This window comes from Gymnoscopelus microlampas, assembly GCF_963454915.1.
Source record: "Gymnoscopelus microlampas genome assembly, chromosome: 21".
In the NCBI taxonomy this organism is placed as follows: Eukaryota; Metazoa; Chordata; class Actinopteri; order Myctophiformes; family Myctophidae; genus Gymnoscopelus; species Gymnoscopelus microlampas.
In genome coordinates, this window is record NC_139958.1 from 6,996,304 (window position 1) to 7,009,566 (window position 13,263).

Genomic DNA, 13,263 nt, shown 5'->3' on the forward strand with positions numbered 1-13,263 from the left:
ATGGACTCCAGCGCGGGGGATCATCATCTTCATCACCACGGAGCGACGCTGCTCGCTCGCCTGGGTCTGGTGGTGGTGCTGATGCTGGGGCTGCTGTGCAGGAGGCTGAGCGACGCCGCCGACGCGTGCCCCGCGTCCTGCGCCTGCAGCATCTCCAGGATCGCGTGCATCGATCCGCTGATGCCCGGGATCGAGGAGTTCCCCGTGCTCTCGTTGGATGACATGGAAAACATCACCGAAATGTAAGTGTGCAATCAATGTGCATGTGATGTGTGCAGATATAATAATAATAATAAGCTTGTGAACTTACTATATCAGCCCTATTATTGCATAATTATTGTACAGTGTCAACAATGTGTAATAATAATGATAATATTAATCACTTAACCCCCCCCCCCCCCCCCCCCAGCATTGGTATCATGGGGGAAAGCTTTGGCTGAAAATAGCAGATCGACAAGCTCACAACGCCACGCGATGCGTGGCGTTGTGAGCTTGTCGATCTGCTATTTTCAGCGAACGCTTTCGACCACAATAACAAAAAACAGAAAATACACTAGTATTGAGCCCTGAGGAACTCCGTTTACCCATATGGGGGTTTAAGTGGTTGATCATGATAATTAATGATAACAACAACATCAACAACAACAGCATGATGATTTGATTCAAAGCCACCTATAGAGCTGTCTCAACACATAAAGATAAGATAAAGCTATGATGTCAAAACACAGACGTGGGATCGTTGGTCAGATAATGCATGCTGTAGGTGTGTTCGATTGTCTGGTGTGTGTGTGTGTGTGTGTGTGTGTGTGTGTGTGTGTGTGTGTGTGTGTGTGTGTGTGTGTGTGTGTGTGTGTGTGTGTGTGTGTGTGTGTGTGTGTGTGTGTGTGTGTGTGTGTGTGCGCGCATGCGCGTGCGTGCGTGTTGTGTATGTATAGTCTAAAAGTATTGGTGCACGTTAGACTGTCTGTCTGGATGGGTGAACCAATACTCCTTTAACAAACCATGCATGTCCAGTGCAGTGATGATGATGTAAAAATGATTTCTGCATGTATGTTATGTATTGTGATTCCGCCATCATGCATGGTATAGCCTATATACTGTCTGGGATCATTATTAAGCAACAGAATACATGCCATAACATGCTGGAACTCAGAAATATGAGAGTGTGCACGTCAAACAAAATAGCAGCAGCATCACACATTAATTAAAGCAACATTGTCTGTGTATTTGTAGCATTATGTGAGCTACTATGTAGGCATATTGGAGTATAATATGCAGCACATGGGTATATTGGAAGGAAAGAACATAGTAGGAGACAGACTTGTTGTCACACATCATGCTCATAATGTAAATATATATGTATTGTCTTGTCTTTTGAGATGGCTTTTCTATAGTGAAAACAGAATGGACCCCTATAGCATTGGTTCTGAAAGTGGGGTCCGGGGACCCCCAGGGGTCCTTGAGGGGGTCCCCAGCTAAATGATGGATAGTTATAGGAACCAAATGGACCCTTATGTGTCTGTAACTCTGAGAGTGTAAAAATGGAACCAAATGAACCCGTTAGGGTCCATTTGGTTCCATTTGTACACTCTCAGAGTTAAATTAACATTGATTTTACAATCTGAATTGGGGTCCCAGAGATAGAAATGCCATTAAATGGGGGTCCGTGGCCCTAATGCATGTCAAACTGGGGGTCCTTGAAATTAAAATACTTAGGCTAATATCATTGCTGTCAGGTGTAATGTCCAAAACGGTTACTATCTTCCTGCTGCCTTTGTGTGACACATAAAACGTTAAAATATGGATAAAAGAGGTTTCTACCTGACAGTAACGATATACAGAGCATAGTAGCAGGTACGTACATGATGTTTAGAAGCCATGCCACACACAACACCACAGCACCTTCATAGATATTAACCCATTAAGACCTGGAACTGTGTCATTTTTAGATTTGTGCTAAAAAGCATTATTTTACACTTTGGCTATTCAAAAATAGCAGATCTACAAGCTCATAGCGCGGCACCGAGTGCCGCGCTACGAGCTTGTAGATCTGCTATTTTTGAAAAATCGTGAAAATATGTGCAAATCTTTGAATATATATATTTTTAAAGCGAACCGTTTTTAACTCAAATCTTTGCTTCTGGGGGGTCCCTGGAACAAAATATTTTGATGGGGGTCCGTGGCCAAATACATATCATTTTGGGGGTCCTTGACATGAAAAAGTTAGAGCACCACTGATACAGAAACATACGTTTTTCAGAATACTGTTGAGAGAGACATGTAGAATCGGCTTCAGGTATCAATGGGTTAATATCTCGTCACAAAGTATCCAGCGTGCCATTAGAGAAGGCCATGACCTTATAATTTAGTTACATTGTGCCGTCTGTACCAGTGAACTGGATACAGTATATCCATCGGAAGCGTCCAGTGTCTAAAGCAAGAAATAATATTCAGAAAAGGCTTGTGTTGTGTCATTTCCTTGTAAACACGCACACGCGCACACCATTGTACTGTAGGCCTACAGTATATACAAGACAATATACCACAAGAAAAATAAATCCCCAATGTGGAAAGATGCACCAGTTAGAAAAGGGGGGGGGCATGTCCTCGCATGAACCCACTGCCAAGTTTAGTGTCACTCAATAGTTAACCCTTCATATATCACATAATCCAACTTTAAAAAATGTGCTAAATACATCATTATTGTCTTCGCCAGGTCGAGACTATGTTTCCGTTTTCGCATTCAGATTTTGTCCTAACATCACGCCAATCGGTACACATTATCGCTATAGTCATGTGATCAACACTGATCTGTCCCATTCTTCATATTCAATCCTGATTGGCTAAGATTGGCTGCCAAAGGTTTGCAGGAATGGCCCGGTTTGAACGTAATGCCTCAAAATACCTCAAATCTTGAATCGAAACATGAATCCGTTTGCCGTGAAACTTTGCACACACATTCCAACTAGGCCAAGGAAGAAATGTCATCCTACATTTTTCAAACCCTCTTGAGAGTGTAGGTGATCTTGGGGTCAGAATTTGTGTGTAGATGTCTTAGTTATTTATTATGTCTTAGTTATTGGTCCTGTGACAACTAGTCTCAGACTCTGATGTAACGTAATGCAAACCTCATATCTTATACTGTATAGAGAGAGAGAGAGAGAGAGAGAGAGAGAGAGAGAGAGAGAGAGAGAGCAAAAATAGTAGATCTACAAGCTCACAATGCGTTGTGAGCTCATAGATTGGCTATTTTCACCCAACACCATCATACGATGAAGTATAAAACAGGTCTTAAGTGGTTAACTGCTCTTCTAGATCATGTTGTGTTACTCTGCATTAGCTTGACATCCAGATGTCTTGGAGACCTAAAGTCTATGAAGAAAGAAACATGAGAATGCAGACAGTGGCTGAATTGAATTGCATGCTCATTCAATCCTCTATGTTCTTTATGTTTCTCATTCATTTGCAGGGAAAATGAAGATATATATGTATATATATATATATATATTTAACCCATTTAATCCGGGAACGCATGCGTGTCATTTTAAGATTTCTTTGGCTAATGAAAAATAGCAAATCTACAAGCTATGAGCTTGTAGATCTGCTATTTTTTGAAAGAACGTGAAAATGTGCGCAAATCAAGCGAACATTTGTAACTCAAATCTTTGCTTCTGGAGGTCCCTGGAACAAAATATTTTACAAATGTTTGCTTTAAAAAATATATATTCAAAGATTTACACACATTTTCATGAGTTAAAAAAAAAAAAAAAGCAGATCTGCAATTATTTTAATAGCCAAATAAATCTTAAAATGACACAGATGCGTTCCCGGTCTATATTATTCAAAGAATTCAAAGAGAAATTATGCTTCGTACACAAAACATGCAAATGAGATTCCACAACAATGCTTGATTTCAAATACTTTCAAATGTGTGATTTTACTTAATTTTGTGTTCCATTGAAATACTGTATACATAGGTTAATCCAGGGGTCTTCAACGTTTTCAGGCCAAGGACCCCCTAGCTGAGAGAGAGATGAAGCAGGGACCCCCTACTCTATATTGTATAAAATTGTCTTTCAGATTAAAGTTTTTTTTTTACTTAGTCTGCTCTTTTTTCCCTCTACACCCATAGCCTCTTGTAGATCTGCTATTTTCGGCTAATGTTCCCCTCAGAAAAGGAATTCTAGGGTTCAAGTGGTTAATGTAAAAAAAACTAAATCCTATCACACAAAGATTTGGCGGACCCCCGGCCTATAGTAGCTCTGAGGACCCCCTAGGGGTCCCGGACCCCCTGTTGAAGACCCCTGGGTTAATCGGTTATTGTTTGTTTTTCATTTGATTGGGATTGTGAGGTACAGTATTAATTCAGAGTACAATGACATTTCATAATAAACCACATTGATCTGTTGAGAACATCAGCCATGCTGCAAAACTGTTTGTTAAAAAGTTTAAGACTGTATGTAGCATGCTTTCTATAAGAACTATGAATTATGATGAGTATTATTAATATTACAATATTTATTTTACAGATACATTGCCAATCAGAACAGACTAGTCGACATAAAGGACACCAGCTTGAAGTACTACATTAATCTCAGAAACCTGTAAGTATAATTTATTTGCTGTTATTCATGTAATAGTGGAATTATGCCAACATGAAAAATGATCTGATAAACTGTCTCCACATCCAACAGCACGGTGACAAAGACAAGATTAACGTCAATATCCTCAGATGCCTTTTTCAACAACACAAGACTCCAATACGTGTAAGGCCAAATGTTCCATTCATCTGTACACAGTTATCTTTTGAAAGATGTTCATACATTTAAAAAAATAAATACATGATTTATTTAGATTTTAGTTACCGGTCCAGTGTTGATTTCGTCGACTGAAACTGTTCGTCGACTACTTTTTTTCCACTGATGAAAACTAAATAAAAACGATCTACTATTTTCAGCATGCAACCAAGTGTAAAATCAGCCATTATTAAGACGCCATCAAGGCACCGCCAAAATACATTTTAGTCGACTAAATCAACTGTAGATTTAGTCGACTATAATCTTATGATATTTAGTCGACTAAAACTAGACTAACAGTAAAACATTTCAGATGACTAAAATATGACAAAAAAAACTAGATGGAATGTTATTCAAAAGACTATGACTAAAACTAAATAAAAATTTGCTGTCAAAATCAACACGGTACCGGTCATTGTCAGTCATTTCTTTGTAGGCCTATATATTTCAGTTAGGATATTTGTCATGTCTGCCCTGTGCTATGTTTATTTACAATCAGAAATCTAATTTGTATTGATATGTTCCAATGTTCAATGCCAAAAGCACAATCGCAATTATTTGTATGACAATTAATCGTCAACAAGAATGTAATGATCGTGACAGCCTTAGTAATCCTTTCAGTATTATAAAGATTATAAATATTATTACAATAATATTTTTTGTATTTAGATTGAGGAGTATTGTTCACGTTAACAATAATGTTCATGGAGATAAATGTGTTTGTTTCAACTTTCAGAAATCTCAGAGACAATAACCTGTCGACATTGTCTTGGAGAACATTTCAAAACCTGGACACAACTTACTCGTAAGTGTCATATTTTAGGGGGGGGGGGGGGTACCCCAAATTGAAGGACTTTTAAGACATTTTTAATACCATTACTACATCAAAAGTAATCAACAAACTATATGAAAACTGGTCAAACATTGGCCAAAATGTCAAACAATATAAGAAAGCAAATATTGTGAAAATAGCAGATCTACAAGCTCACAACGCCTTGCATTGCGAGGCGTTGTGATATTATAATATTATATATAATATTTAAGCAATATTACACGAGCTTTACCGTCATTATTGGCACGCCAGTGATGCGGTCAGGAACGAGGCGGAGCCGAGTTCCACAAGCATCACTGAAGTGCCAATAATGTAGGTAAAGCACACCCTCGAGTGTAATATTGCGATTATACAACAGTTACCAACAAAACACATCCAAATGTATTCATATTGTGGGGCAATTCATAATAAAAATGTTTCGCTATTATCCGTTTCCCTGTAAAGAGAAGAGTTTATTTGACTGAGACATTAAATAGTCCCTGTAGCAGCGCTCTGAGGCACCGTCTCATCAACACAGCTGATTCCAGTAGGCTATATGCTCCGTCGTACGACCGTGTCACGTGGCCAAAATAACTGATCTACAAGCTGACAACGCGTCGCTTTGGCGGCGTTGGCGGCGGTGGGTCAGGCTACTGTCTGTTTGTTTTCCTACCGTGGGACAGCGTGACGTCACAGCACAGCTGTGCCATATATGGTCTGATCCGTTGGTTCTCAAAGTGGGGTCCGGGGACCCCCGGGGTACCTGAGGGGGTTCCAGGGGGTCCCCAGCTAAATGATGGACAGGGACCAAATGGACCCTTATGAGTCTGTAACTATCTCAGAGTTAAATTAACATTGATTTTACAATATGAATTGGGGTCCCAGAGGTATGAATGCCATTAAATGGGGGTCCGTAGCCTAAATGCATGTCAAACTGGGGGTCCTTGAAATTAAAATGGTTGAGAATCACTGCTATAGAGCCGTAAAAATCTTCTCTTATGGGGGTCCCTGGCATATCTATTCAAATGGGGGTCCGCGGGCTAATAAGTGTCAATTTGGGAGTCCTTGACATGAAAAAGTTTGAGAACCACTGGTCTAATCAGCTGCGGACTGCAGTGCGGAGTGATTTATTAATGTGATTAGGCCCGTGCTATCATGCTGGTTTGAAGCACGGCTAGATTTCAACCAATCAGATTGCCTGGTCGGAACTACCTGTTGTATAATATATATATTATATGTGTGTGTGTGTGTGTGTGTGTGTGTGTGTGTGTGTGTGTGTGTGTGTGTGTGTGTGTGTGTGTGTGTGTGTGTGTGTGTGTGTATGTTCTAGGCTTCTCCTGTCCGGTAACCCTCTGGACTGCGTGTGTGAAAACTTGTGGATCAAACTGAGACCCCAGGATGAGAGTGAGAGTCAGGAGCTGAAATGTACAGACGATACCGGAGCAAAGAGGACCTTCTTTGACCTGACTCAACCAGACTGTGGTAATTAGGTTAATCTATCTTAAAACCCATTAAGACCTGAGGCGATTCTTAATTTTTTAAAGTTTTTTAAAAAAAATCTAAAAAAAATATTTTTCAAGATTTTTTCAAAAATAGCAGATCTACAAGCTCATAGCGCGGCACTCGGTGCCGCGCTATGAGCTTGTATATCTGCTATTTTTGAATAGCCAAAGAAATCTAACGTGACACAGACGCGTTCCAGGTATTAATGGGTTAACCCTAAACATGCTTATATGTGACAATCAAGTTAAACACTTACTATACAGTAAGCCCTGTCTTCTACTGGATGACAGTGAAAACATATTATAAATGTCTGTTTTCACTTCTTTTGGAAATTTGTTTTAAATTTGAAAATCTTCACCTATATGCACGCACACACACGCGCGCGCACGCGCGCACGCACGCACGCACGCACACACGCACACACGCACACACACACACACACACACACGCACACACACACACACACACACACGCACACACGCACACACGCACACACGCACACACGCACACACGCACACACACACACACACACACACACACACACACACACACACAATACCACAATATAAAAAATACTCTGTTACGTTATAAGTAAAAGGCCTGTGTTCAAAATGTTACTCGAGTAAGTAACATTTTGTAACAAAAGTAACAAAAGTATGGCATCAAATTATACTTAGAGTACCAAAATAGCAGATCTACAAGCGACACGTTTATACATATAGCCTATGTATAAAATAGGGCTAAAATGGTTCATGTATGTTTTATAATGTAATAATTTAGATCTGCAAAGTACCTAGTCACTAAAGTTTTCAAATGATTGTAGTGGAGTAAAAGTACAATATCTGCCCTCTGAGATGTAGTGGAGTAAAAGTAAAATATCTGCCTCTGAGATGTAGTGGAGTAAAAGTAAAAAAAATATTGCAAATTGGAAATACGCTTACAGTACGTAAAAAGTAACAAAAGAAAATTGTACCTAAGTATAGTACTTTCCAGTACTTTCCACTGTTGTTATTTGCAGTGGTGGAAAGTAACTAAGTACATTTACTTAAGTACTGTATTTAAGTACAATTTTGAGGTATTTGTACTTTACTTGAGTATTTCCAATTTCCAATACTTTTACTTCTACTCCACTACATCTCAGAGGCAATTATTGTACTTTTACTCCACTACAATTATTTGAACACTTTAGTTACTAGATACTTTTCAGATATAAACTATGATATAATGAAACCTACATTAACCACTTTAGCCCTATTTTATACATAGGCTATTTGAAAATAGCAGATCTACAAGCTCACAACGCGTCGCGATGCGACGCGTTGTGAGCTTGTAGATCTACTATTTTCAAATATTTAGTACTTTTACTTTTGGTACTTTAGGTACATTTTGATGCCAATACTTTTGTACTTTTACTCAAATAAATTTTTTATTCTAGACTTTTACTTGTAACGGAGTATTTTTATATTGCAGTATTGATACTTTTACTTAAGTAAAGAATTTGAGTACTTTTTCCACCATTTGTGTGTTTTTCAGAGGTTCCCCGGGTGGAGGTGACCCCCAACATTATCACCCGGATGGCGGGCAGTAACGTCCAGGCAGAGTGCAACGCGTCGGGCTCCCCTCCACCACAGATCCTGTGGAGCTTTGAGACACTCTCCACCGTCTATGAGGTAAAAACGGCTTCCTGTCCCATGTGCCAACGGCCTTTTTGCATGTAGTTTAAGCAGTGGTGGAAAGTAACTAAGTACAGTTACTTAAGTACTGTACTTAAGTACAATTTTGAGGTATTTGTACTTTACTTGAGTATTTCCAATTTCCAATACTTTTACTTCTACTCCACTACATCTCAGAGGCAATTATTGTACTTTTACTCCACTACAATTATTTGAAAGCTCACAAGCTCACAACTGAGCTTGTATAGATCTGCTATTTTCAAACATTTTAGTACTTTAGTTACTAGATACTTTTCAGATATAAACTATGATATAATGAAACATACATTAACCACTTTAGCCCTATTTTATACATAGGCTATTTGAAAATAGCAGATCTACAAGCTCACAACGCGTCGCGATGCGACGCGTTGTGAGCTTGTAGATCGGCTATTTTCAAATATTTAGTACTTTTACTTTTGGTACTTTAAGTACATTTTGATGCCAATACTTTTGCACTTTTACTCAAGTACATTTTTAATTCTGGACGTTTACTTGTAACAGAGTATTTTTATATTGCAGTATTGGTACTTTTACTTGAGTAAAGACTTTGATTACTTTTTCCACCACTGAGTTTAAGCGCAAGGGGGGCGGGGGGCGGGTGGGGAGAGAGTCAGCGCGCTGAAGTCAAGGCACAGAATACGGTGTTGTTGACAGACAACTGATGCACGCTTATGAGAAACAACAAAAATAAAACCTGGTGAAACAGTTGCGTGCATTAGCGCAAGATGAGGATAAATGAAACATTCAGTCTAAATGTCCAGTAATTCGCAACTACTACCACTACTTTTGTATTTGAAACTTTAAATTTCTCTAAATACTATAAACTCTCAGGACAGCGTAATACAAATATCATTTATGAAAAGGCTACTATAGGCTACAGTGAAGTCGTGCATTAGCGCAAGATGAGGATAAAGGAAACATTCAGTCTAAATGTCCAGTTTGCTAATAATCCACAACTACAGTGCCAGATAATCACCAAGATAGTTAAAAAAGAAAAAAACGTTTCAGTCATTCAGTCCGACTTCACTGTAGCCTATAGTAGCCTTTTCATAAATTATATTTGTACTTAGGCTGTCCTGAGAGTTTATGATATTTAGAGAAATTTAAAGTTTCAAATAACGAATTACTGGACTTGTGTGCTTGAATTGTGTGCTTGAGCTTGTGTATCTGCTATTTTTGAATAGCCAAAGAAATCTTAAAATGACACACATGCGTTCCCTTCCCGGCCTTAAAGGGTTAAAGCACTATATTTCGATGCTAATCATTGCTATTGAGTTAGCCGCCATGGTTCACACGACGCTTGTATACAAGCGTCATGGAGCCAAGAGTTCCTGGTTTAGAGTGGTGTTCGATTCATTCACATTGCCAACTCTCACATGTACATAAACGTTCAGATTTCAAATATAAAGTGCTTACCCCCGAGCCACGGATGTTATAATAAAGTTGATCGGTTCCGCGATAAGTACCCGCATCTCCCGTATTGTTCAACAAAAAGCATTTTAATCCGATCGCCGGCCATTTTCTCCAAATTTTCTCCGATGCTTTCAACCATACGACACTAATTGGGATTGGTGTACTGCACTCTGATGATCGGATTAAAATGCTCCAGTTCCATGTTTTTCTGGTCATTTCCCTGTTTCTTCACTCCCTAATTTCACTGTATCCCGTAGGAGTTGTCTCTCCTGATTGGATAAAATTGATATCCTGAACTGAAAATGTATTTTTTGTTCTAGTAAAGAGCTGGAGAGACAGGGAGACTCCTGTTATTGAACAAACACTCTTTAGCAATGATTGCTGTGGGAATATAGAGCTATTTATTGGAGTTTTGCCAAGTAGCAAAAACAAATTAAACCTTTGTTATAATACTAGAGGTTCAAAATAAAAGGGACGAGGACTGTCAGATACAGAGATCTCCATATATGGGCATCTCTGTATCTGTCAGTCCTTGTCCCCTTTATGCCCATATATGGAAATCTCTGTATCAGTCAGTCCTTGTCCCTTATATGGTCATGGCCATATAAGGTGAGTCATGGTGACATGAGCATGACGCCAGAGGTCCTCCCTTTTCCTTCCAATTTTAGTATAGGATAATCAGGTCGACTTTCACTGAAGTTTTTTTTCTTCTTCAATTATGTCATATATTTAAAACAGTTCTGTGATCAATAATGGAATTTGGTTCAGTGGCTTTGTTAGGTTGACTCTGACGCTTATAAACGCACTTGGACTGTCTATGATCAGTGGTGGAAAAAGTACTCACATTTCTTACTTAAGTAAAAGTATCAATACTGCAATGTTGAACTACTCTGTTACAAGTAAAAGTCCGGAATTCAAAATGTACTTGAGTAAAAGTACAAAAGTGTTGGCATCAAATTGTACTTAAAGTACCAAAAGTAGAAAGTACTCATTATGCAGAATGTCCCATTTCACAAGTATAACAACTTTTGAAAATAGCAGATCTATATAGATCAATGCGTCGCATCGCAACGCATTGTGAGCTTGTAGATCGGCTATTTTCAAATGGCCGAAATGTATATAGGGCTGAAGTGGTTAATGTATGTTTTGTAATAATAATCAAAATCTACAAAGTAACTATTAATTAACTAAAGTTTTCAAATAATTGCAGTGGAGTAAAAGTACAATATTTGCCTCTGAGATGTAGTGGAGTACAAGTAAAAGTATAGACAATTGGAAATACTCCAGGAAAGTAACAGTACCTCAAAATTGTACTTAAGTACAGTACTTGAGTAAATCTACTTAGTTACTTTCCACCACTGTCTATGATACATATGATAATGGAAATCGAATGTTTCTCAGATGGACCCCCTGGACCAGAAGAGCACCCTCATCCTGACAGGCCTGTCTCCGGACGATAACGGCCGAGTCATCTACTGCACGGCTGAGAACGTGGTCGGGCAGAGCGAGGCCACGCTGACACTCGATATCCTCTGTAAGGACACGTGCTTTTTGTTGTTATTGAGTTGTTATATAACAGAAACATCATGTTGAATATTACCTCTGGCCTAATTGTGTTCTGGGCTGACATTGTTCTCAATCCACACATAAGCCCCGATTTATACTTATAGGTATTCAGAAACAGTATAGATCCATCAGCTAAACCAGTGGTTCTCAAACTTTTTCCATGTCCAAGGACCCCCAAAATGATCTGTATTTAGCCGCGGACCCCCATCTCAAAATATTTTAGTTCCAGGGACCCCCCAGGAGCAAAGATTTGAATTACAAATGTTCGCTTTAAAAATGTACATTCAAAGATTTGCAAACATTTTCAGGATTTTTCAAAAATAGCAGATCTACAGTGACCTTGTATATCTCCTATTTTTGAATAGCCAAAGTATAAAATAATGAATAACTGAAATCTTAAATGACACACAGGACTTAACCCATTAAGACCTGAAGCCGATTCTACAAATGTCTTCTAAATCCCAACGGTATTCTGAAAAACGTGTGTTTCTATATCAGTGGTGCTCTAACTTTTTCATGTCAAGGACCCCCAAAATGATATGTATTTTGCCGCAATCCCCATCTCAAAATGTTTTGTTCCGGGGACCCCCCAGAAGCAAAGATTTGAGTTAAAAAATGTTTTAAACAATATATATTCAAAGATTTGCACACATTTTCACGATTTCTCAAAAATAGCAGATCTACAAGCTCGTAGCGCGGCACTCGGTGCCGCGCTATGAGCTTATATATCTGCTATTTTTGAATAGCCAAAGTGTAAAATAATGCTTTTTAGCTCAAATCAAAAAGTGACACAGATGCGTCCCAGGTCTTAATGGGTTCATAGGCTAAACAACACAACGTGTTGTGAGCTTGTGGTTAGGCTGTTTTTTCGAAAACATTTGGATTTGTGTGACATTTTGGGGGAAATTCTTTCACGTATAATAGCGACATGCCCAAAATTGGGAATGTGGCTCATTATAGATGCTCCTCGCTTTGCTCCAGTGTTTTTGTTTTTGACTAAAACTTGTCTAGTTTTAGTCGACTAAATATCATAAGATTTTGGTCGACTAAATCTACAGTTGATTTAGTCGACTAAAATGTATTTTGGCGCGGTGCCTTGATGGCGTCATAATGGCTGATTTTACACTTGGTTGCATGCTGAAAATAGCAGATCTACAAGCTCACAACGCTTCGCTGTAAGCTTGTAGATCTGCTATTTTTAGAGCGCAACACCCGAGCGCAAGCAAACATAAAATGACTTGTCTTTTAGTTCTACTGGATCTCTTCTCCACTAGTCCCTCACTAACATTTTAGTCTAGTTTGTATTTGTTGACAAAATTGTCAATATATTTTGTCTTAGTTTTAGTCATCATAGCTTAGTTTTTATGTCGTTTTCGTCAGTGAAAAAAGGTAGTCGACGATTTTTTGGACATAGCTTTAGTCGATGAAATCAACTCATGCTTTGCTCAGTCTAGGCCCT

The 13,263-nt window shown here is 38.8% G+C and overlaps 1 protein-coding gene across 1 annotated transcript in view; it reads left to right on the plus strand.

Annotated features, from left to right (window-relative positions):
• The window catches only part of ntrk2b (neurotrophic tyrosine kinase, receptor, type 2b), a gene marked incomplete at both ends in the record, with an annotated part of 36,548 nt that continues 23,285 nt past the window's right edge, over positions 1–13,263 (plus strand). The window contains 7 exon segments of the mRNA XM_084047069.1: positions 1–242; positions 4,530–4,604; positions 4,695–4,766; positions 5,533–5,601; positions 6,938–7,089; positions 8,644–8,780; positions 11,640–11,782. Coding sequence (XP_083903195.1) covers positions 1–242; positions 4,530–4,604; positions 4,695–4,766; positions 5,533–5,601; positions 6,938–7,089; positions 8,644–8,780; positions 11,640–11,782 — 890 coding nt within the window.